The sequence below is a fragment of the Citrus clementina genome, unplaced genomic scaffold, assembly GCF_000493195.1.
Source record: "Citrus clementina cultivar Clemenules unplaced genomic scaffold, Citrus_clementina_v1.0 scaffold_2, whole genome shotgun sequence".
NCBI lineage: Eukaryota > Viridiplantae > Streptophyta > Magnoliopsida > Sapindales > Rutaceae > Citrus > Citrus x clementina.
The window spans coordinates 20,398,681-20,422,999 of NW_006262688.1; the positions used below are offsets into that span (position 1 = coordinate 20,398,681).

Genomic DNA, 24,319 nt, shown 5'->3' on the forward strand with positions numbered 1-24,319 from the left:
GTAAACAATAAAGAAAAAATACAAAAGAAAGATATAACAAAGAAAATGAATTTAAAACTCACTTGAAAGATTAATTAAATTACAAGATTTGATTCCTTGAGCTTACCTTTCATCTTAACTCAAAAAATTTAATTACTCATATTTAAAAGGAAAACACTCATTTTATTTAATATACTTTATGAAGTACAATACGAGAAAATTGAAAACAAAGGGAAAGAAAAGAGAATTTTCCCTAAAATTCACTATAGATTTACACCTAAAATGCTCTCCTTTAAAATCCACCTCATAATTCTCTCCCATTTTTTTCTTTACCCCTAAAATCTAGCACACCCTCAATTGTGAGAGCTCCTGCCTTTCTAATGGTGAATTTTGAGTGATCAAGAATAGGTATTTACATAATCTTTTTGGTAAGCTTAAATCACAATCTTACAATGAGATTTAGTAATAAAATCCAAGCGTCTTAAATTGCAATCATTATGGATTATTAGACTGAACATAATCAATGGCTAAATTTTGAATCAAAATCTATGCTTTCTTTTGCTCATTTGTTGAGGAAGTTAAACTACCAAATTTAGTGTGTTAAATCTAATGTAACAGGGTGCACATAAGCTCAAACATACGAACGATCTCAAATCATTCATAAATAATGTCAAATCAAATGGTAGAATTCTTTCAAAAGCTTCTAAACTTCTAGTATCCAAATTTCATGCTGTTTTTCCTATCCAACATCATAGTTTTAGTGATTTTCCTACAAAACACAAAAATCATACCTAAAAACAAATAATAATAAATCATTCAAAAAATAAATTAGAGATTTATAAATGTAATGAAATTATTAGTGTTATTAACATTGTAAGAAAAAAAGAATTTTAACTTTTATTAAATGTATACTTACGAATATTAAGTAGTGACTTCCTCTGTTATTTTGATCATTTACTTGACATGTGGCATTCTCTTATTTATTCCCCAAACAATACAGACACATATATACATATGACAACTTGAAGGAATCATTAAGTTTTTTAAATATACTACTCTATATTTCATAAAATTTATTATTATTATTGGCATATTAATATTTACTAAATTAATAAAGTTTTCTTCATGTTAAGCCTATTAATTCATGGATTGTTTTGTGTACATGAAAAATAAAATGTCCTATTTCACTTGGCAATCTCGTCATCCGTCACACGTCAACATCACACTTCACACCAATGGCAAAACCTATCTATATGAACGCATCTAATCGTTCCCACAATCATTCTGCCCGTACCCATGGTAATAGGCGTTGCCGGTAGTTGGATTGGGTTAAACCGAATCGAGAGCCAAAAAATCCGATCCGGTTCAAATTTAAAAACCGATCGGATTAGCTTTGCCCTTTCAAAACAAACGCCTACGCCACGCAGCTGCCGCTGTCACTTCGGTCCAAGTGTGTTCGACGCTGCAGCTTCTAGCCGTTCTTGATTTGCTTCCTCGGTCCAACTATTGTCGTCTCTGCCGTCGCTGCCTCCGGATTCTTTCGCCGTCGTCAGCCACAGAAGGTGAGGTTATACTTGCGGTTCCAAGTGAAGCATGAATCGCTGTTTGTAGTTAAATCTTCTTTTGGGCATGGGTAAGAGGCGTTACAGGCAATGAAACTGTGCAATCTTTTTTATATAGTGGCTGTTTGTAGTTCTTGCTGATTTGGTTTCTTAACATTGTAATTGTTATTGTCTTGAGTGTTGATGGTAATGGATTATTAGTCTATTATATATGTTTTTCATTTAGAGATGTGTTTATGGAGATGGGTTGTTTGTAATTGGAGATGTAACTTCAGTAACTTGGCAGCTTGGTACTCGGCTGCATGTTATTTTATTTATTGTTATATTTATTTCTTATTTCTTTATTCATTTATTAATTTATTTATTGTTGTTTGTTAACTTGTGATTTTTAAAAGACTTGTTGAGGATGCTTGGTAGTTAGTATTCATTTTTGTTTTTCATTTTTGCATCATTGAGCTGGGCAGGCATTTGAGATTTTTATAATTTTAGGTGGCTGTCTGGTGGGGATTTGATTCATTTTGAAATAGGTTGTAACCTGAATTGCAACCCAAACCGAAATTAAGACCTGTATTTTCAATCCAAACCCATCCAATACTCAAACCCAAACCGAATTAATTTCGGTTCAGTTTGGGGTTGCATTTTGAACCCAATTGGATCGAATTTTCCAATCTAAACAGGTTGTAACTTAAATCGGAACTTGAACAACCGGAACTGAAACCCGATTTTCTCACCCCTGTTGCCAACCTTCAATATCTTGGTGCCTTGGTACTCGACTGCTTGTTATTTTTTTATTTTTTGTTATTTGTTAACTTCTGATTTTTAAAAAGACTTGTTGAGGATGCTTGATAGCTGGTATTCATATTTCTCTCTTCCTTTTTTGCATCATTGAGCTGGACCGGTATTTGATTCTTTTGGTATATTGGTTGGTTGTCTGGCTGGGATTTGATTCATTTTTAAGTTGAGTTGAATTTTGGAATAGGTTTTACCTGAATTGCAGCCCAAACTGAAATTTAGACCCGAGTTTTCAATCCAAACCTATCTGAAACCTGAACCGAACCGAATTTGTTTGGGTGTTTTTTTTTTTTGGAACCGAATTGGGTTGAATTCTCCAATCTGAATTGGTTGTAATCCAAATCGAAACTCGAACAACCCGAACTGAAACCCAATTTGCCCGCCCCTAATTAACAAAAGCATCATAGAAAACCATAACGAAAGCCTTCAGAATGGTACAATATCTAGTTACCATGCTTTCATTTTATTTGTTTATTATTGTTTTTATGATTTTGTATTGTACTTTGTAATTCCTCCTTTTAGGCTTCGAGTAAAAAGATTTCTCAATTTTTCTTCTGTTCTTATCAAAGTTGAAAACATCAGAAGTGTTTCTCCTTTTTTCTTTTAACTTACCAAATATAAAATTTGGCCCAATAGTTTAAATAATATCACTTTACCCTCAAGCATTAGCTGGTTAATGAATCTGGTAATGTTTAACAGTTGACTGCCGCTGACATTGACTAACTAAAGACTGTTTCACTTTCATCCCTGAATGCAGAGTTTTTAATCAATTTTGTTGTGTTCTACACGCTTTGAAAAACCCTAATTTCATCTTTCTTACTCCCTCTGTTAGCTTCTCTGTTCATCCCTCAGCCTCAATACCGCCGCAGACATTGTTGCTGCCACACTAGCCTTCAGAAAAGTAAAATATTTACTTACCGTGCTTTCGTTTTACTTGTTATTAATTTTTTTAATAATTTCTTGTTGCACTTTGTAATTCCTCTTGGGCTTTGAGCAAAAAAGATTTCCCAATTTTCCTTCTGTTTGGAAATTTTAGAGTTAATGGCTGTCTATTTGTAGATCTAATACTTTCCACTGCAAGTTAATGTGCATCTTTCTTTTTTTCCCTTTTTTTTAACATGCAGTAATAATGGATTTTATACTGTGTAGGTCTAGAGATATATGATCATCTTGCGACTGAAGAAACAGTTGGTGTTTGATAAGCAATAATGGATAAGGCTTCCAAGTTGTTGGTCCTAAGAAGGCTCTCAGGAGCTGTAAAACCTTCTTCTCCAATTCATAGGTCTTGTTCTCGTCTTCTAGTACCTTCTAGAATTATCAATATGCTGCCTGGCAACAGTCTCCGGCATCCTTCTAGTACCTTAATTACTGCTACTAGAAACTTCTCCTCTCGTCCTTCCGGTCTAGACAGTGACTTTCAAGCCCCTGAAGCCATTGATTATCGGTATGTGGCCTCTAGTTCTTGTTATTTTGACCAAAAATGATGAGTAGTTCTTTCTTTTAGTTAAAAACTTTCTCATTTATTATATGAAATTTCATTATTTTCTGGTGGTGATGTTATTAGTGACAATAACAGAGCACATGTTGATTAATTTGGATACAGTTCTCTTCTGCAGGAGGATGAATTTCACAGGCTAGCTAACTCCACAATCCATGACTTGCAAGAGAAATTTGAGGTAATTCCTGTTGTATGCTTTTTGAGATTTTAAGAAAGTACATTCTTCCACACATTTCACTTCATTAAAACTAATAGATACTTAAATAGATTAATACCCAAACATTTTCTGCAATATTCACCAGGAATCATCTGCCCACCGTTATTGGATTCAGCAGGAAGCCAGTTTAACACAATCTAATCAGTGAATATACAATTCTTACTTCTAAGAACTCCATAAGCAAAACTGCTAAGGCCAACAAAACTTCCTTAAGCCTCTATTCTTTTTGGTTTATTTTTCTAGTACAAAGCCCATATTGCTCTCTCTCAAAGTTGCTGTAGAATTAGCGCCAACGACTCTCACAGTGGCTCACTATTCTTCTATATACGTTGTCGACATTTATCCACTCAGCAATGTCTTTTATACACATTCCTGACATTTCTCCACCTACCAACGTCTCTCAAATCTGGCTTTGGTGGTCACCTATAGTTCTCTTGCCCTTATTGTATTCTCCGCAAGGTTTAGACTTGAACCATTTGTTTTGGTTCACAATATGGGTTAAAATAATCCCAACTGGAGCTATTTTCCCCTTGCAATGGTGAATGATCATGGAATTTGTGGCCCACCTTATCATATTATATGTCCACAGTCCATAATTTTCATTTACACTTTCTTTCTCAACCACTACACCCTTTTGCTTTTTGTCTACTTGGTTTTTCTGCTCTTGCTTTTGTTTTCTTTGCTGCTTTAGATGTGGTGATGTGAGGTAATGAAGGAGTGGAATGTCTAGCCACCAATAATCTTATAGCTTTTCATACCCAAAAATTGGAGTTATCATTCATACAATGCGACGAATGAAGCCATTTCTTGTTAACTGCAAATTATTTGGCCTCATAAAGTGACGTAAGGTAACCAAAAGCAATAGCATAAAAGCCAGAAAGATAATAAACATAATGATGTAGCTCTTGGCAAAGAATAGAGGACGGTGATGGTGGAGGTTGGGTGAAGAAGGAGATGAATATCTAGCTATAACAACCTTATGAATTTGCTGTTGTAACTGTTTGAGCTATTATGCTTACTGAAATTGGTGGGTGATCAAATAAAGTCATTTTTTGCCAACTCTTTGATCCTGCAATTTGTTATGGCCTCTTCCAAAGAGCAAAAGATAGTAGAAAAACCAAGTTGATAGGAACAAAAAGGTGTTATTGTTGACAAAGATTAAAGAAGAAGAAAAAGAAGAAGAAGAGAATATTGCTGATGACGATTTAGTAGTCTCTGGGCATTTTTATATGAGGTGGGACCATAAAAGCCACCACTGCAAGGAAAACCTAACTCTCTTTCAGATTTATTTAACCCGTATTTTGGATTAAAAATATGTGATGAGTGGTTTAGGTCTGAACACTGTTGAGATATGAGTAAGGTAAGAGTGCTTCAGGAGATGATGAGTCAGAGAAAATTGAAAGTATGTATGAAGCCTTTTGAAAAGATGAAAGTGGATATGAAAACGTTGTGATGCTTATAATTTTCTTCGTTATGATTATTTGAGTTTTTCATTTTAATAGTTGCATATGAGTTTTGTCCTTGTTCTAGTACTCACAGAATTTAGCTTGGAAGTTATGACCTGCCATTCTTCTTTGGCGATTGATATTCAGCAATGTTACACTGGATAACATATTTCTGTAACAAGGGATGGGAATGCTATTTATTCTTTATAACAATCTGTTTTGCAATGCATGTAGTAAGGATAATGTGTAATTGTTTTAATTTAGCTGAAAATTTTGTGGTATCTTCCCATTAAACCAAGTTATTATATGTTTCTTAATCATTTGTGCAAGTGCATCCACTGTAGTGTTAATCGTTTTACTCTCTTTTCTTTGGTCCTCACAGGAATACGGTGATACCATCCAAATTGATGGCTTTGATGTAGATTATGGGGTGAGAAACATTTCGAGTTGATTGATCCTTTTGGTACGTGTTGTGTATGTTCTGATGCAAATTTGCTACTATTTGCAGAATGAGGTTTTGACCCTTAAACTTGGGGCTTTGGGCACTTATGTGTTGAACAAGCAAACGCCAAATAGGCAAATTTGGTTGTCTTCTCCAGTGAGGTATTATTGTGGTCGATCATATTGATGACTTTCCTGTGGACTGGTTTTGTTTTCTGCTTTCATTTTGTTTTGCTTTGTTTGTTTTGTTTTGTTTTTAAAGGAGGTAGTATTTATTGTAAAATTATCAGCCATCCACCCTAAGGTTACCTCATTATCAAAAATACTACAAAAGCTTGAATTTGTTCAATTTTGCATCTACTGTATGTAATTTGTATCGACCATCCACCAAAAAAACAGAATTATCCTTGCAAAATGATAAATCAAAAGCAAACACAAATTATAGTAGTAGCTATTTTGTAAGGATAATTCTGTCTTTTTGGTTGACAGCGGATGAACATTGTAAATAATGGGTGGAAAATCGAACAAATCTGAAGCTTTGTAGTATTTTTGATAAAAGGATAATTTTTGGGTAGATGGCTGACAATTTCCCTGATCCATGTTTGTTTATTCAAATTTCTATTTAGCATTTTCTGAGTTGCCGGCACCATGCATGCTAGTGTCCATTTGAGGAGCTGTGGGCCTGAGGCATAGCTCCCAAGTGGGAAACTTACCAGACGCACAGTCACATATTCGATCATTTTGTGCATTTTCTACTATCTTCTTTTAGTTAGTCTGAAGGAAAATACTCCTGTTTGCAGCGGTCCATCCAGGTTTGATTGGGATACGGGTGCACAAGGCTGGGTATATAGACGCACTAAAGCTAACTTGTTAAAACTTCTGGAAAGTGAATTGGAGCAGCTGTGTGGTGAGCCTATCAATCTGTCGTCAAGCTGTTAAAGGTCCTGTGATACATAACTAGAGATGTTGTCTTGTTATTAATATTCATTTCAGTAATTAGAAAATTTTCTTGTTTATTATTACTATGGAATACTATTATTCTTATTATTACTTTAAGATCTCCCAATAAAAGGATGGATACTTATGTTCATCAACCAGTTTAGGAAAATTTAAGGTATTTTGTTGTAATAAATGGAAACGTATGTGATGGAGTATCAGCATAGTGTATTCAATATGCTGCAGTTGACTAGGTACAAGTACAATCCGACGTCCCAATTGTGCAAGTAGAATTCAATGTAGCATGATCACGATTGTTGGGACATGATCAAGTCATTTGTTATGGACTGGACTTCGAATATAACACAAGCCATTTCCAGCACTCAAGACGATTGAGTTTTTTCTCAAAACTGAAAAGCCTTCGTGCGTGCACCTCTCTTCTAGAATACTTTTATGTGAGAAAATGTTAAACGAGGCAACTGGGATATCAAACGAATCAAAATTCATGGTTCGATATTTTATGGGTTGTTGAGAAAAATATCAAATTAAAAAAAAAAGGAGTTACTGATTGAAGAAAAAAAAAAAAAGGGAGGGAGAGAGAGCACATTCAAAAGCTAAAAAGTGGAAGAAAAGAGAGAGTAATTCGGGTGAGGTTGATGCGAAGAGATAAAATATTAAAAATGATCTGGATATTTAATTTTAAAAAATTCCATCCGTTAATTGGTTCAATAAATATTAAGAAACATAAAAATAAAATCATTTTTAGGGATTGATGATCTGCCCCCATTTTAAAAATAGGACTTATATAGCACAATTCTATTAGTGAAAAAATAAGTCAATATGTTATTAATGAGAACTATAAACTCGAATATTAACTATTATTATAGTTGTTTAAATTACAAACAAATGTGATAATTTGTGACATAGTTCATTAGTGTGACTTGAACACGACAACAATTAGGAAATTCGAAGGAACCGAAAATGATAATATTAATTAATTTGAACACGCTAATCGGGGCATTATTGATATCGAATTGACGGAGCCTTGAGCATCTCCAAAAGGCTCTTCAAATAAGATTCTACTTCTTATTTGAAGAGCCATATCAATATTAAACACTCCAAAAGACACGTTAATTTAGATTCTTCAAATAAGATTTATTTCTCACTCTTCAATATTGCCGAGTGAGTTTCTCCCTCTTCTATTAATATTTTATTATTATTTATTGAAAAGATAAGACTACAATAATTATTATTTATGTTTCTTTTAAAAAATATAATAACAATTCCATTTGATAATGGGAAAGATTTGATTAAAATAATATTAATTTATTCTTATTTGATGAGCCTTTTGGAGGGGATTATATTTTTCTATACACTTATTTGCCACATCAGTAAGCAAATTGAAATTTGAAGAGTAAAATTTAAAGACCCTTTTGGAGATGCTCTTAGATTTCCGACTTCAACCATCGCAATAACTAAAATAAGGAAAACAAAAAAATTGGCCGATCTTATAATATTAATGTAGGAAGTCTTGGGTAAGATGTAATTTAAATAAACTAAAAGGGAACTTAATGATATTAGCTAGAAGCAAAGACACGAAGTTGCAAACGGGTAGCCATTATCATTAAGCGGCTAACCGTTTTCGATTGAGAGGGTTTTTGTTTGTAAACGGTTAGCCGTTATGAGTAAGTAGCTAACTATTTTTGAGTGAGAGGGTATCTGTTTACAAACAGTTAGTCTTTGTGAGTAAGGGGCTAACTGTTTTCGATTGAGAGGGCTTCATGTTTAATGGTATGTATGTCAAAATTAATGGTAATCTTGGCGGTTCATCGTTTAAATTCCATAAGCTCAAATTTGACAAAAACGATGTGAAACTCAATTAAGCCTATTTTTCAGGATTTCATGCTTGTTATTTTCAAATATCTCAAAAACATTTTCTAATTTATCTCTAAGTTTTGAAAATAATTCATTTATGAAAACTTATGAAATAATTAAAACAATATCAATGCAAATATCCAATAAACTCAAAAAATAATAATTAAATTAATATAAAAAATTAAAATATAAACAAAGAAGGGAAAGAGAATCGAACACGGGATTTTACGTGGTTTGGCAAACTCCATCTATGTCCACGTCTCCAAGTTTACTGGACTTGAGAATTTCACTATTCAAGCTTTACACCTTAAGGCTTCAAAATCTTTATAATTGACTTTCAAGGTGTCAATCGACCTTTACAATCTGAGTTTATCCCAGACCTCTTATTTCAAATGCTTCTCACACTTATAATCACTCAAAAATGAAGATTACAAAGAGTTTCCCTCACATAATATATGTGTTGACAAATGAAAGCGCAAAGTGTGATTTAATGAAAGAATAACAAGTTTTAAGCATAAGAGAAATTGAATATACAATGACAAGCTCAATGATAAATTATAGAATCTTGTTAAATTTGAATTTGATTGATTCTTTTTATAGTTGGAGATGAAAAATTAGTTGTTATTGACCTTCTGCACATAATCAGGTCGTTGTAGTTACTGTCGGATTGTCGTTTTGACCTGAGCAAATGATTGTTATGTTGTAATTTCAAATTGTCGGATCATCGTTTTTCAGAAGTTGGATCGCCATTATTTTCCAGTGATCTTCAAAAGAATTATTTGCAAAATAGACTCATTTCTGGAAACTATCGGTTAGTTGTTATATAGTAAAAAGTTCATTGTTATTTTCCGCAATAAAAAATCATCTTTGGAAGATATTGGTTAGCAGTTTTCTCATAAATGATTCATCGTTATTTTCCAGAATAAAAAATTCCTCTCTAGAAAATATCGGTTGATCGTTTTCTGAGTTAATTGGAATTCGTTTGTTTCCAGAAAGTTTACTCTTTGCTCAATTCATTATATGGCCTAAGTACTTTGATTAAAGACTTCATCAATCTTAATCATTTTAATCTTGATTGCTCAATTCAAAGTTGGGTTATGTATAAGAAAAGAACTTGTCAATTGAATTATTGAAAAAATTACAAGTTAGGAACTTGGATAAGAGCTTCTGTGTGCATGTTGAAAGTAGAATTGGGCACGGCAAGAGTTTATACCACTAATTAACATGATACGAATTTACACGATAAACATGTTTGATGGGTTAATTTTTATTGGGTCAGGTTGTCAACGGTCAACTCATTAAAATTTATTTCATAAAGAGTCAAGTTTGGGTTTATGATAAAAAATTAATTTCTCTCATTAACATTTAATATACAATTTAATAAATTTTATAACTTAATTTATAAATTTTTAAAGAAAAATAAATTAACTTTAAATTGACTAATTACGTAAAGTTATGATAAATTGTAAAATTTTTAAGTACTTATGGTAAAATTTTTATAATCATAACTATACAACTGTATCTTCTAATGCAAGACAATTCTTTTTCTATAATTTGTTCCTTCTAAGATTTTAATCAATGATATTGGTGCCTAGAACTATAGTTGATTTTTTGTACATTATTTGATGATGTCAAACATGAGAATATTAATATTTTCTTTTGTTTGATATTGTATTCTTAAAGAGTTTTGTTTCACAAATTGCTATTTTCGCTTTAAATTAAAGATACAATACAGAAATAGAGAATTACATGGGTTAGTTCGAGTAACACAATAATGATAACAAATGAATTGATAATTTTATTTTTCAACCCAATAAATCAATAAATAAATTTAGATATATATAACTAAAATACAACGGCAATCTCTATCTTACATGCATGTAAGATACATTCCCCTCACATGAATAGTATATGTATGGGACCCACACACTATTCATGTGAGGGGAGTGTATCTTACATGCATGTAAGATAGAGGGACCCAAATACAACATGAGAAGAACACGATACCAAACCACTACCAATTATTAGGCCTAAGCATTATCTCTTAGCCCTTGCACTTAGGCAGCGTCAATTGTTTAAGAAAGGTCGTCGGGCGTCATGTCATGGAACATAATTCCAATGAAAGGGAGTCAGAGGTTTCTCTACATCACAAAATGGCGAGGACCATCCAATGCGAAACCGACAAACCCAGATGACCTTGACTAGGTTCCCACCACCCAGCTGGCGCAACTTTTAACACGTTACCACTTAAATTGCTCAATCGCCCTAATATTTTTTTTCTATTGACTAGTTATGCTACGTCTTTTAATTTGTTTATTTTTCTAAAATAAAACATTTTTTCAATTAAAAAAGTTGGAACTCAGGGAGAAGTTCTTCAAAGAAATCTTTGGCGAAAGATTGAGGAAGAATCAAACTTGATATTTTTGTATAAACAGCTCAAAATTGAATGTCGAAAAAGGGCCAGATAATTTCGAAGATTTTTTAATAATATTAAAATAAATTTCTATTCAGAGTGGAGGACAACTTTAAGAATAAGAAAAGATCTTTGATATTCTTAAAACATAATTATTTATTTATTCACTTACTACACCTGAATATACATGCTAATTTTCTTAAAAACAGTAGTTGCTTTCTTAATTAATTTGAGGATACATAGTTTATAAAAAAAAAAAAAGTGCATGGATATTGAATTAGACGTTGTTGTCAATTTGAGTAGAAAACATGAGGATACCATCCACTGGCTGGTGGAAAAACAAACTAAGCAAGTAAGCATATCCAAAATGAGGAAAGATGCTAAAAATAATTTAATAGGGTTACTAAAATTTCCAAGATGGAAGTCAAGTAAATTAATGAGCTAACGATCCAGGGAAAAACGACGCAGTGGAGGCTCAAGGAGGCAATTGCCTAAGCGTCCATCGAAAAGCATGTGGTAGCAAATGTATGTGAAATGCAGAGCTACTTGTCCATTGACGAACAAAATTTTGAATTATTTCGAAATGGTGGGTAGAAGAGAGAGATTCCAGAGAAGAATCATCAGTAGATGGTCTGATAATCACCTACCATCTGCGATATTCATTATCTATGCAATTTTGTCATGCTTTTTTCTTCCACATGGTTCTGCCAGAGATAACATAACATCTAGCAGTTTGCTCAGTGATGGACAAACTCTTGTGTCAGCCGGAGAAAGATTCGAACTCGGGTTCTTTTCCCCAGCTGATAGCCCTGAGGCTGAGGGTATCCCAAGGCCAAGATATGTAGGAATATGGTATTACAAGTCAAATCCAAGAATATTTTTGTGGGTTGCCAACAGAGAAAATCCCCTGGTTTACAAAAGTGGAGTTTTAGCTATTGCAGAAGATGGAAATCTCAAGTTATTAGATGAAAGTGGAACCCCGTACTGGTATACAGAAGTTGAAAGTTCATCATCTCCACACAGAGTGGCAAAGCTCATGGATTCTGGAAACTTTGTTCTACAAGATGATCAGGTTAGAAAAAATCTATGGGAGAGCTTCAAATACCCAACGGATACATTTCTTGCCGGCATGTGTATGGGCGAAAATCTTTATTTGACTTCATGGGCTGGTCACGACGATCCAAAGCCTGGGAATTTCACTTTTAAGATGGATCAAGGAAAAAATCAGTACCAAATCACGAAACCGCTTATTCGGCATTGGAGAAGTGCAGAGTTCAAGGATGTCTTTAGCCCAAATGAAATTATTCCTTATCAAATATTACACTTGTTATCAAATTTCAGCCAGAGTGTCAATCCCGACGGTGAGAAATCTGTCCATAATAACTTAACTGTTACCCCAATAGACTATTCTAGAACGAGGTTGATCATGAATTACACTGGGGAGATACAGTATTGGATTGAAGATAAAGTGAAGGGGTGGTCTTTGATTTGGAGGGAACCAAGAGACAACTGCAGTCTTTTTCATTACTGCGGAAATTTTGGCATCTGTAACAGTAACCATAAGCGGAAGTGCCAATGTTTGCAAGGCTTTGTGCCTTCTTCACCTGAAAGTTGGAGTTCAGAAGATTTTTTGGGCGGCTGCATCAGAAAAACTGCATTGTGCGGTGGAAAGGACATGTTCTTGAAGAGGCAGATTACAAAAGTTGGGAAAACGGATTCATGCTTACTGGTCGTAAGCGAAGCAGAGTGCTCGAAGCAGTGCCGTGGATTTTGCCCGTGCACGGCATATTCATATAAAGAATCAAAACGAAGAGATGAAGCTGGCACATGCTACATTTGGATAGAGGAACTCAAGGACCTTCGGGAAGATTTTTCTAATGGTGGTCATGAACTCTACATCCGTGTGGCAGCTACTGACTTAGGTATCTCTCACACTTTTAGAATAATTGTGGAAAGTGCCAGGCTAGTTCAATCATAATTGCAAACAGTACAGTGACAATATCAAAGTTATCGTAGTATAATTTAATCTCTCCTTTTCTAGTACTCATTCCCACTTTGGCCATGATTTTTCTCTTGTTTTATGAACAAAGTTGTCAGCAAACTGCATACTATATTATGACCCGTATAAGCATTAGTCTGAAAATGGCTATTGCCTTCAATTGTACTCAAGGTTTGCACGAAAAAGGTCATGATGTATGTACCACTCTTGAGTAAAATGACTTGCTTTCCAAGGCATGACCCAGCAATATAGTTTATTGTCAATGCAACAACATATGGGTTTTGACTGCAAAAATTAAAGAACCCCTTACATGGTTATTCTTAGTCAGATTAGTATTATTCTTTCAGAAAGTGCAGAGAATAAGACAGAAGGCGGTTCCACCCAGCAAGTTGAAGCCTTTAATGGAAGAAAGAAGCACCAATGGACTCTGATTTTTGGAATGACTATTGCTAGTGGGATCATTCTGTCTTGCATAATTATTTATTTCTACACTCGAAGGAAAAGAATCAATAGTCAAGGTAACTAATATGCATTGTGCACATTGTTCTACTAAAACAAGAGCTAAACAATATTAGGTGTTCTTCCATTTAAATTGCATGAGACTATGATTATAAAAATGATTTTTTGAATTCAAAAGGCAGATCGATCAATCGACCAAATATGGCAGCTCCCTTTTATGAGAGTGCGAGGCACGTCAAAGACATGGTAGTAGACTCAGACCAGTTCAAAGAAGAAGAGAAGCAAGGCATAGATTTACCTTTCATTGATTTTGAAAGCATATTAGCTGCTACAGATAATTTCTCAGAAGCAAATAAACTTGGAAAAGGGGGATTTGGGCCTGTTTACAAGGTAGTACTCACAAGACACACTAGTATCCATTGAAGCAAGTTTCTAGTCATCAATATAATTATGCATGTAATAATTGTGATTGCAGGCTAAGTTTCCTGGAGGTCAACAAATTGCTGTAAAGAGGCTCTCAAGTGCTTCAGGACAGGGTTTGGAGGAGTTTAAGAATGAGGTTGTGCTGATTGCTAGGCTTCAGCATCGCAATCTTGTTAGGCTTTTGGGCTACTGCATAGAAGGGCACGAAAAGATTTTATTGTATGAATATATGCCCAATAAAAGCTTGGACTTTTTCATATTTGGTAAGTCCTTAACCCATGTCCTAATTGTCTTCAAGTCAACACAACAATTTAGTGTATTTTGATAGATAGAAACTAGCAACCGTAATGCAACCATAGTCGCTAACGTTAAGGCTTTTGTACGTGAAATGAAAACCTTTTCAGATCCTATGCTTAGTGCGCTATTGCACTGGGAGATGCGCTTCAACATCATTATTGGAATTGCTAGAGGTCTTCTTTATCTTCACCAAGATTCTAGGTTGAGAATTATTCATAGAGACTTGAAAACGAGCAACATTCTGCTGGATCAGGAGATGAATCCTAAAATTTCTGACTTCGGCTTGGCAAGGATTTTCAAAGGCAAACAAACTGAGGGAACCACAAATCGAGTGGTTGGAACTTAGTAAGTTTTAATTTTATCGTATACACAGATTTCAGGTTCCTGATGCAATAAATTATGGAAATTGTATTCAACTTGTCTAACTAATATAAGTGAAAAATCACAATGTCTGTTATAATGCAGTGGCTATATGTCTCCAGAGTATGCATTAGATGGATTTTTCTCAGTCAAGTCCGATGTTTTCAGCTTTGGCGTAGTTGTGCTTGAGATTATCAGTGGAAAAAGAAACACTGGATTTTATAATTCAGAACAAGCTTTGAGCCTTCTAGGTTACGTAAGTAGAGAAGAAATTTTCACACTGTTTTGTCTATTTTTAAACTTCTTATCAAGTTCTATTTTAAACTTGCAGGCGTGGAAATTGTGGCAAGAAGGCAAGGCATTAGATATGATGGATCAGAAACTACATGCCAGCTCCAAACCAAATGAAATCTTAAAGTGCATAAATGTTGGGCTCTTATGTGTGCAGGAAGATCCAAACGATCGTCCCACGATGTCTGATGTTGTTATCATGCTTGGCAGTGAAGCTATGAACCTTGCAACTCCTAAACGACCAGCCTTTGTCATCAGGAGAGGATCTTCTAGCTCGGCATCTTCTTCTAATAAACCAGAATCAAACAACGAACTAACAAATACTTTAGAATGTAGATAATCAGGGAGAATTCTTAATAAGTTTGTCCTCCTTTTGTTAATCCTGCACAATCAGCTTATTGTACATCATCAAATGTTGGTTCTTATATCAGAAGTTGCCTGCTATGTATCCTTTATTATTAGGTACTTCTCTTCAGGAATCATGATTTTCAATGTTTGTGCAAAGCTTTGGATCACGAATGTATCGAATTGAATGTCCAATCGTCCAAGGACAATCAATAAGTGAAGTCTGAAGGCAATGAAATGACTCTAACCTACTATTACAACCATTTGTAATTTAAAAATGTTTTGAAGCTGATGATTACAGCAGTCAACAGTCTTCATGGGTCATTATGATTAAAAAAATATAATTACAGAGAAAGAGATTTTTTTTTTTCCATTTTTCTCTCTTTTTTTTTTAAATATTTGCCAGAATAGAGCAATCATGTCCATGATTACTCTATGTACGCAGGCTTACATTGTGGCCGAGTTGAGGCTTTGACACCCAAAATTTTAACTCATAAAACCCCTCTCCTAACTAAGGTGGCGTTTGTTTTTTAACTTAATGACTTAAAGTGACTTAACTTAATTAATTAAGTTAATTAGAGGTGTTTGTTTTTATAACTTAATGAGAATTTTTAGATAATTTGACTTAATAAAATAAGCTAATTTTTTTGGCTTTTTACTTACTGGAGAAATCTGAATTAAGTCAATTACTTGCTAATGTCAAAAATATCCCTGTTTTATAATTTATTTTTCATGTCTATCCCAAAACTCACCCATAGATATTTACCCCACATAAAAATATCTCTGTTTTTTCTTTCTTATATTATATACGATAAAATTTGAAATTTATGGTATTTTATATATTAAAATTCCAAAATAATTATGTATTCAATTGAATATAATTTTACTTATAAATGTTAAAATATTGTGGTATTTAATATATTATTTATTTGACATTCAAATTTAATAAGGATACAAATGTAAAAGTACATATTTTCAGCTTTTTAACTTGAAAAAAAAACAACTTAATACTTATTTTTCGAGATTCAGACGAAAAAACAAACATATTATTCAGATTCAGACATTCAGACCAATTTAGAATTCAGACTAATTCAGGTCTATTCAGATTTCAGACAAAAAAACAAACACCACCTAAATGTACCTCATTTAAAAGTTTATAAAGTTATAAGAAAAAAAAAACATCGAATAACACCCAACGATTCCAAAACTGCCCTCTAGTTAGACTCCTCTTATCCTACATTTTTCTCTAATATAATGGATAAATCCCTTGCACAACACTTCTCTTACTGTTCTATAGACAAGTTCTCTCTCTCAATTTTTAACTCTACATGACCAAGTAGGGTGTGGCTCGCTTTTGAAAGCACATCGAATATATACTACTTTTTTTAGGTTTAAGGCAATTCTAAATGAAAAAGAAATTTAAAAATAGACATGTCTTAAGAAGAATATGCAAAATTCTTACGAAAAAAAATTACAAAACCTTTAATAAGGTAAATCCCATGTGCCAAAAGAAAAGGCCAAGTATTTTTTTCATTAATTATTTATTTTTCACATGAAAGTTATATACAAAACTCTTCTTTTGAAAAAAAAAAAAAGCCAAGTATGGTGAAAGAGATGAGATATCTGTGGGGGTGTGTTGTGAAAATTTTTTATAATGAGAGAGAAAATGAGTTGTAAAACTGATGTAAAAACGATATCTTAGTCTCGTCCTGTATATGCAGATGGGATAAAAAAAAATTCATTTCTGTCCTTTTATTTATTTTTTTTGTGACAAAAATTTGTTATAATCTCGTCCCATTAAATATCTCGTCCTATTTTATTATCATGAACAGTCTCAAATGTAAATAAATAAATTATGAATTTTCTCTTTTAAGGCTCATCATAATTCAATATAGTAAAAATCTTGAATAAATATAAAGTAGAATAATCAAATAATAGTTTTATTTTAACTACATGCATGTTCGAATATAATTTTAGGCTAACATTTTTTAATTGCCTATTACTTCCATTACACATTTATATTAAGATTCACGCTTCAAAAACAATATATTTGGACAGTAACCAACCTCAACTATGTTAAAATATCTAATAATTCAATAATATAATAATAAACCAAACCAATAGGATTAGCAATAGGATGGGATGGGATGGGACGGGACTTGTCAATCTCAGTCTTGTCCTGATTATACAAGTGCGATAAAAAAAAATACCTCGTTCCCGACTCTTTATTTTTTTAGAACAAAAATATGTCCAAATCATGTCCCAAACAAGATGGGATCCCACATGATTCTATCCTAATAAGAAAAAATGCCATCCCTAGTGGCAGCAACTCTACTCATTGTATCCACTTAACTATTCTTCATAAAATTGATGAGCCCAAAAGATCGCGTTGACAACACAAAATGACCTTGCACAGATATCTTAAATGTGTCTCCTTAACCTTTAACCACTCGAACATGTCAAAGATAATTGATGGTTTCCAACAATTACTAAAACAAATTCTATTTCAAAGGTCATCAGGTCCCTTTAGGCCCCAAATTGTGATAATAAAGAATTGAGTTAAAATCAAGAGTAATTACACATGCCTTGATCTCCAAGCCAAGATTATTTTGCTCATTCAATCAATTTGACAATTCAAATTTGAACCATAAGAAAAGAACTTGTCTATCCAATTATTGAAAAAATTATGTTAGAAAGTTGGATAATAGCTTTTGTATGCTTGTGTTAGTGATATGCCTTAAAGGCCAATCGAGTGGCGCTTGCTTTTAGGGAATTATTGTATTTGATTAGTATTTTAATATTTATAAAATGACAAAATTTAGTCCAAGAAGTAAAATAGTTACGGAACACAATCTCGATATTGTCAAGAATATGAAACATGTATCCTTTGTAATATAATTCTAAAATAGTTTCTAGTGGTAGATTTATGATTGGACATTGAAAATTTCTATAAACACTAGTATATGTTATGACTCTTTTATGGTATGCTTACTAAAATGGATGGTAAGTTTCATATCATTGACATGATATACCAAGTCAAACACATAGCTACTTGTTGTAAGAACAAGTTTACTTAACTTGACCTAATAATAATAAGTCATATGGTATTGAGTGTTAATAGCTTATTATACATTGCAATAGATACTATATTTAATAATGGTCTTTAGACATGAGGCATCACAGATGTCTTGTACATAGACATTTATGATATGTGAAAGCATAAGAATTGATTCCGAATCAAGGAAGAGATTCAGCTGTAGCTATCATGGTTAGTTATGTATGGAGACAAGTGTACGACCAATATGAAATTCATCACTTTGTAACAAACAAAAAGGATATCCCCTATAAGTTAATATGAATTGGCATGAGAAATCATTGGGTAAGGTGAAATGTATTTGAAGGATTTCAAATTATATTTTTCATGTCAAGTTCATTTACATTTATTTTGAGATAAAGCATAAGTGCTTAACACTCTAAACCAGAAGCCATGCTTTCCTCTGAGCATGGATGATGAAAAGACTAGGACATAGAGAAACAATTAGAAGAGGTTCTATAGATCCAGCAATTCTTGTTATTTGGATGGTTATGAAATATTGTTAGGTGTTATTCATGACTTATAGAAACCTTAACATCATTATTGTTCAATGATATTAGCAATGCATCTTAATGTCACGGGATGATAATTTTGCGCAGCAAAGTCCCGTGCGGCACTTGAGCGACCTTAGCGCGTGAGTCACCAAGTAAGCCTTGATTACTCCCCAAACAAGCCAAGCACACACACTTGTAGAAAATGTTATAGGAAGCAAGAGTAGGATGGCCAAGTATGATTGTATTATACACACTTAGAAAGATTACAAGGGTGTTTGTACAAGAGAGCTTGTGTGCTAGATGTGTTGTGTGGGTGTGTTGGTGGTACAAATGATGGGTGCTCACTCTTATTTATAGGGGGTGGAGTGCTTAATTCTAGAGAACTCTACTAAAAGTGGCAAAATATTTAGGGACCCAAGTGGTGAGTCCTAGAATGTTCTAGTGAATGAGTAATATGTAGAGAGTTCTAGATCTTGGGCCGGACTTGGGTTGCTAATCGCACCACGGCTAGTTAGTTGTCTTGGTGGTTCATTTCTAAGTTAACCCCACTTCTAAGTGTACCTGCCTTGAGTACTAAGTGAGCTTGCGTGCGCAAATTAACCTCCAATCGTAGCGATAGCTGCGGATGCAAATTTATTCTACCCATTGCTACAGCACTTATTGTAACAACTGGTACTAATTTGGTAAACAACAGTCATCCCATTAGGAGAGTTTGATCATTTTACTACTATATTCTCAATTGAATCTTAGACACATTCAACTCAGTTTATTTCATTACAATATTTTTTTATTTTCATCTCTCACAATTATTAGTTACATAGAATTATTTGATAATTGTTTGTTTCAGTCCTTAATTGATTTGCATTATTGTGATTTGCTTTAGCATTTCGAGTAACATCAATCCCTGTGGAGACGATCTTGAATACTCATCACTTTATTACTTGTTGTGTATACTTGCACATTGGCATTGATAATAATTGCTTATAGAAATTTACCAACAAGTTTTTGGCGCCGTTGCCGGGGGTTGATTGTTTATTTTTGAAGTGTGAAGTAAATCTTGATAGCGCCAAATTTGATTTGATTCATTCTATTTATTGGTAGATCGGTACATGCATGCGCAAAGACAGATTTGTGGCATTCCAATTCGATCATGAGATTGAAAGGACTGCCAGGAAACTACGAAGAGAACAAAGGAATTAAGAAATTGCTTCAAGCATGAATAATTTACAGGATGCACAAAATTTGAATCCTCACGGGCCTCTACAACCAGTCAACATTCAAGAATAACAGAATGAACATGCTAACGGGAGACAGCCAGGCAACAACAATATTATTTACATGGCTGATGATAGAGACAAAGTTATAAGAGATTACGCTGTACTAACTTCGCAAGTTGTACACCCTGGGATCGTCAAACCTGAGGTAGAAGCAGCAAATTTTGAGTTAAAACCAGTGATGTTTCAAATGTTACAAACAGTGGGACAATTCAGTGGATTGCCTAATGAAGATCCTCATCTCCATCTCAAATTATTCTTGGAAGTGAGTGATGCTTTCAAGATTGCTGGAGCAACACAAACTGCCTTAAGGCTGAGGCTCTTCCCTTATTCTTTAAGAGATCGAGCAAGAGCATGGTTAAATTCGTTACCATCTGATTCCATCACTACATGGAATGAATTGGCTGATAAGTTCTTAATGAAATATTTCCCACCGAAAAAAAATGCAAAGTTGCGGAATGAGATTACTTCATTCCACCAACTTGAAGATAAAAGTCTGTATGAGGCTTGGGAAAGATTCAAGGAATTGCTCAGAAGGTGTCCTTATCATAGTATCCCTTGTTGCATTCAATTAGAAACTTTCTACAATGGGTTGAATCCGAGTACAAGGTTAATGGTGGATGCTTCAGCAAATGGAGCTCTATTATCCAAATCTTACACTGAAGCCTATGAAATTCTGGAAAGAATAGCCAACAATAATTACCAATGGCCTTCAGCCAGGCAACCAGCAGCAAGAGGATCAGTAGGGGTACATAACATTGATGCAATTACAGCCTTATCAGCTCAAGTAACCTCATTGACTAACATGGTAAAAGCCATGACAGCTGTTCCAGCAATAGTAAAGCCAGTTACTGAATTTTCTTGTGTCTACTGTGGTGAAGAACATGATTTTGATAATTATCCTGGAAATCCAGCCTCAGTAAACTATGTGGGTAACTTCAATCTACAACCTCAGAACAACCCATATTCAAATACTTACAACCCAGGCTGGAAACAACACCTAAATTTTTCATGGAGCAGTTAGAATCGAAATGCTCCAGCATTCAATGGACATAATAGAAACACACAGCCACCTGGTTTTCATCAGTAGAGTCAAGGGCAAAAACAAATCAGTCAGGATCCAATCACTTCATTAGAAACACTGATCAATGAGTATATTGCAAAGAATGAAGCAATTGTGCAGAGTTAAGCTGTATCCTTAAGAAACCTTGCGAACCAAATGAGACAACTAGCTACAACAATAAGTAGCAGAACTCAAGGGAGCCTGTCTAGCAACACAGAAGATCCTAGGAGAGAGAGCAAGGAACACTGCAAGGTAATTAGTTTGAGATCTGGAAAAAATGTTGATATACTAGTTGAGATAACTAAAAAGGGGATGGAATGCAATTAAGCACAAAAACCAACTCAAAAGGGAAGTGTGCTACAGAAAAATCCCCATCAAGACACTGAATTATTAGGCCAAGCTACAACAACTGCAGAAGAAATGCAATCAGATCATGCTGAAAAGGAAGCTGCCATACCAGTAGCCACAACCTGCACCACCCTAAACAAACAAAGTTTGGTACCTCCTGAATCTAATCAGCAGTTTAGACATCCACCACCTTTCCCTCAAAGGTTCCAGAAGCAAAAACAAGACAAGCAGTTCAGCAAATTCCTGGAAGTGCTGAAGCAACTACACATAAATATACCTTTTGTAGAAGCTTTAGAACAAATGCCAAATTATGTGAAATTTCTAAAAGATATCTTAGCACGAAAAAGAAGGCTGGGAGAGTTTGAAACTGTTGCTTTAACACAGGAGAACAGTCATATGCTCCAGAGTAAAATTCCCACAAAATTGAAAGATCCAGGGAGTTTTACAATACCTTGCTCTGTAGGGACAAGGTATGCTGGCAGAGCACTTTGTGACTTGGGAGCTAGCATTAATTTGATGCCATTATATGTATTTAAACAGCTTGGAGTAGGGGAATGCAGACCAACAACAGTCACTCTGCAATTGGCTGACAGATCTCATGCATACCCTGAAGGAAAAATAGAGGATGTACTGGTGAAGGTTGATAAATTCATCTTTCCAGTGGATTTCATTGTACTGGATTTTAAAGCTGATAAAGAGGTACCCATTATACTTGGAAGACCTTTCCTAGCAACTGGAAAGACTCTGATAGATGTTCATAAAGAAGAGCTCACAATAAGAGTGAATAATCAGCAAGTCACATTTAATGTACTAGAAGCTATGAGAAACCCTGATGAAGTAGAAGACTACAACTTCCTGAGTGTAGTGGATTTTATTGTAGCAGACAGAATGGATAGATGCTGCAGTAAAGCATTTGACAGAGTCAATACCTTTGATGATGCAGAAGAGGAAGATGTTGCAGCAATTCAGACAGATTGGATGGAAGAAAAACAATCGGATAGGCACACCAGGTTTATTGAGCATTTGAATCTTTTAGACAGGGAAGTAAAAATAGCTTTACCATCTATTGAATCACCTCCTAGTCTTGAATTGAAATTATTATCTTCACATTTAAAATATGCTTATCTTGGTCAAAATAACACACTGTCTGTAATCATCTCTTCTACTTTGGATGCATGTCAAGAACAAAGTTTAGTAGATTTACTTAGAAAATACAGAAGAGCAATTGGATGAACCATGGCAGATATAAAGGGGATAAGCCCATCAATTTGCATGCATAAAATTCTGCTAGAAGATTGCTCCAGCAATTCAGTTGAGCACCAGAGAAGGTTGAACCCTATCATGAAAGAAGTGGTGAAGAAGAAAATCATCAAATGGTTAGATGCTGGAATCATATACCCAATATCAGACAGTTCATGGGTGAGCCCAGTTCAATGTGTTCCCAAGAAATGAGGGATAACAGTAATGGCTAATGAGAAGAATGAACTTATTCCTACAAGGACAGTGACTGGATGGAGAGTATGTATGGATTACAGGAAGCTCAAAAAAGCCACAAGAAAAGACCATTTCCCACTTCCATTCATAGATCAGATGTTGGACAGACTTGCTGGAAAACAGTACTACCGTTTCTTATATGGGTATTGAGGCTACAACCAGATTGCTATAACTCCAGAGGATCAGGAGAAGACTACATTTACTTGTCCTTATAGAACATTTGCCTTCAGAAGAATGCCATTTGGGCTATGTAATGCTCCAGCAACTTTTCAGAGATGCATGATGTCTATATTTTCTGAAATGGTAGAGCAAACTTTGGAAGTTTTCATGGATGACTTCTCAGTTTTTGGGGAAACATACAATGATTGTTTACACAACTTAGAAGAAGTTCTTAAAAGATGTGAGATGACCAACTTAGTACTCAATTGGGAAAAGTGCCATTTCATGGTGCAAGAATGAATAATGCTGGGTCACAAAATATCCAAGGATGGTATTGAGGTAGATAAAGCCAAGATAGAGGTAATAGATAAACTGCCACCAGTGTTAGGAGTTTTTTGGGTCATGCTGGATTCTACAGAAGATTCATTAAGGATTTCTCCAAGGTAGCTAAGCCTCTGTGTTCATTACTGGAGCATGACCAACCATTTCACTTTGACACAAAGTGCCTTAAAGCATTTGGAGAACTAAAGAAAGCTCTGATCACTGCTCCAGTAGTTATATCTCCAGATTGGACTTTACCATTTGAATTGATGTGTGATGATAGTGATCATTCTGTGGGGGCAGTATTGGGGCAAAGAAAGGATAAGGTTTTTCATTCCATATACTATGCAAGCAAAACGTTTACTCCAACTCAGATCAATTACACCACTACAGAGAAAGAGTTACTAGCAGTAGTTTTTGCTTTTGACAAATTCAGAGCTTACCTGGTGGGTACCAAAGTAACTGTTTACACAAACCATACAGCCATCAAATATTTAATTTCAAAGAAGGATGCCAAACTAAGACTAATCCGATGGATCTTATTGGTTCAAGAATTTAATCTGGAAATTGAAGATAGAAAGGGGACTGAGAATCAAGTGGCAGACCACTTGTCACGGCTGGAAGCAGACACTAGTACAATGACAAGGAAGGGCATCACCGAAACTTTTCCTGATGAACAGCTGTTGGTAATACAGCAATCACAGATGCTACAGCAATCAGAACCTCCATGGTATGCAGAC

At 34.4% G+C, this 24,319-nt stretch overlaps 2 protein-coding genes and 1 non-coding gene across 8 annotated transcripts in view; 2 read left to right on the forward strand and 1 right to left on the reverse strand.

Moving 5' to 3' along the window:
* Positions 1-1,186: 1,186 nt before the first annotated feature.
* Positions 1,187-7,042, forward strand: LOC18053198 (frataxin, mitochondrial). Of its 5 annotated transcripts, none has more exons than XM_024191615.1 (7): positions 1,187-1,612; positions 3,166-3,234; positions 3,483-3,777; positions 3,937-4,009; positions 5,876-5,923; positions 6,002-6,096; positions 6,735-7,042. In XM_024191615.1, the coding sequence occupies exons 3-7, from the start codon at positions 3,542-3,544 to the stop codon at positions 6,871-6,873; spliced, it is 591 nt and encodes a 196-aa protein (XP_024047383.1). In that variant the 5' UTR covers positions 1,187-1,612; positions 3,166-3,234; positions 3,483-3,541; the 3' UTR covers positions 6,874-7,042. The 5 variants fall into 5 exon arrangements, with proteins under 5 accessions (XP_024047383.1, XP_006447426.1, XP_006447428.1 ...); XM_006447363.2 differs by having other exon boundaries at positions 1,187-1,541; XM_024191616.1 differs by lacking the exon at positions 1,187-1,612 and adding an exon at positions 2,290-2,306.
* A 4,411-nt stretch (positions 7,043-11,453) lies between these two features.
* Positions 11,454-24,319, forward strand: part of LOC18053200 (G-type lectin S-receptor-like serine/threonine-protein kinase At4g03230) — a 48,292-nt gene continuing 35,426 nt past the window's right edge. Inside the window, exons 1-7 of one of the 2 annotated variants that reach the window (XM_024191134.1) lie at positions 11,454-13,080; positions 13,505-13,675; positions 13,795-14,006; positions 14,092-14,224; positions 14,444-14,681; positions 14,802-14,952; positions 15,028-15,319. In XM_024191134.1, coding sequence (XP_024046902.1) covers positions 11,682-13,080; positions 13,505-13,675; positions 13,795-14,006; positions 14,092-14,224; positions 14,444-14,681; positions 14,802-14,952; positions 15,028-15,319 — 2,596 coding nt within the window. In that variant the 5' untranslated portion in view covers positions 11,454-11,681. Of the gene's footprint in view, positions 13,081-13,504; positions 13,676-13,794; positions 14,007-14,091; positions 14,303-14,443; positions 14,682-14,801; positions 14,953-15,027; positions 15,576-24,319 lie in introns of those variants that run through there. The other variant, XM_006447367.2, reaches the window with a different exon arrangement.
* Positions 20,643-20,749, reverse strand: LOC112101405. The gene has a single exon (XR_002907531.1). It is a non-coding gene; the product is annotated as a small nucleolar RNA R71 (small nucleolar RNA).

What these genes read in the sequence shown, in the direction of transcription:
- LOC18053198 (XM_024191615.1), top strand. Translation starts at nt 3,542, where the DNA reads ATGGATAAGGCTTCCAAGTTGTTGGTCCTAAGAAGGCTCTCAGGAGCT. An exon ending in CCTGAAGCCATTGATTATCG is followed by an intron (nt 3,778 to 3,936) that starts GTATGTGGCCTC and finishes ATTTGGATACAG; the next exon opens with TTCTCTTCTGCAGGAGGATG. An exon ending in TGGTTGTCTTCTCCAGTGAG is followed by an intron (nt 6,097 to 6,734) that starts GTATTATTGTGG and finishes TCCTGTTTGCAG; the next exon opens with CGGTCCATCCAGGTTTGATT.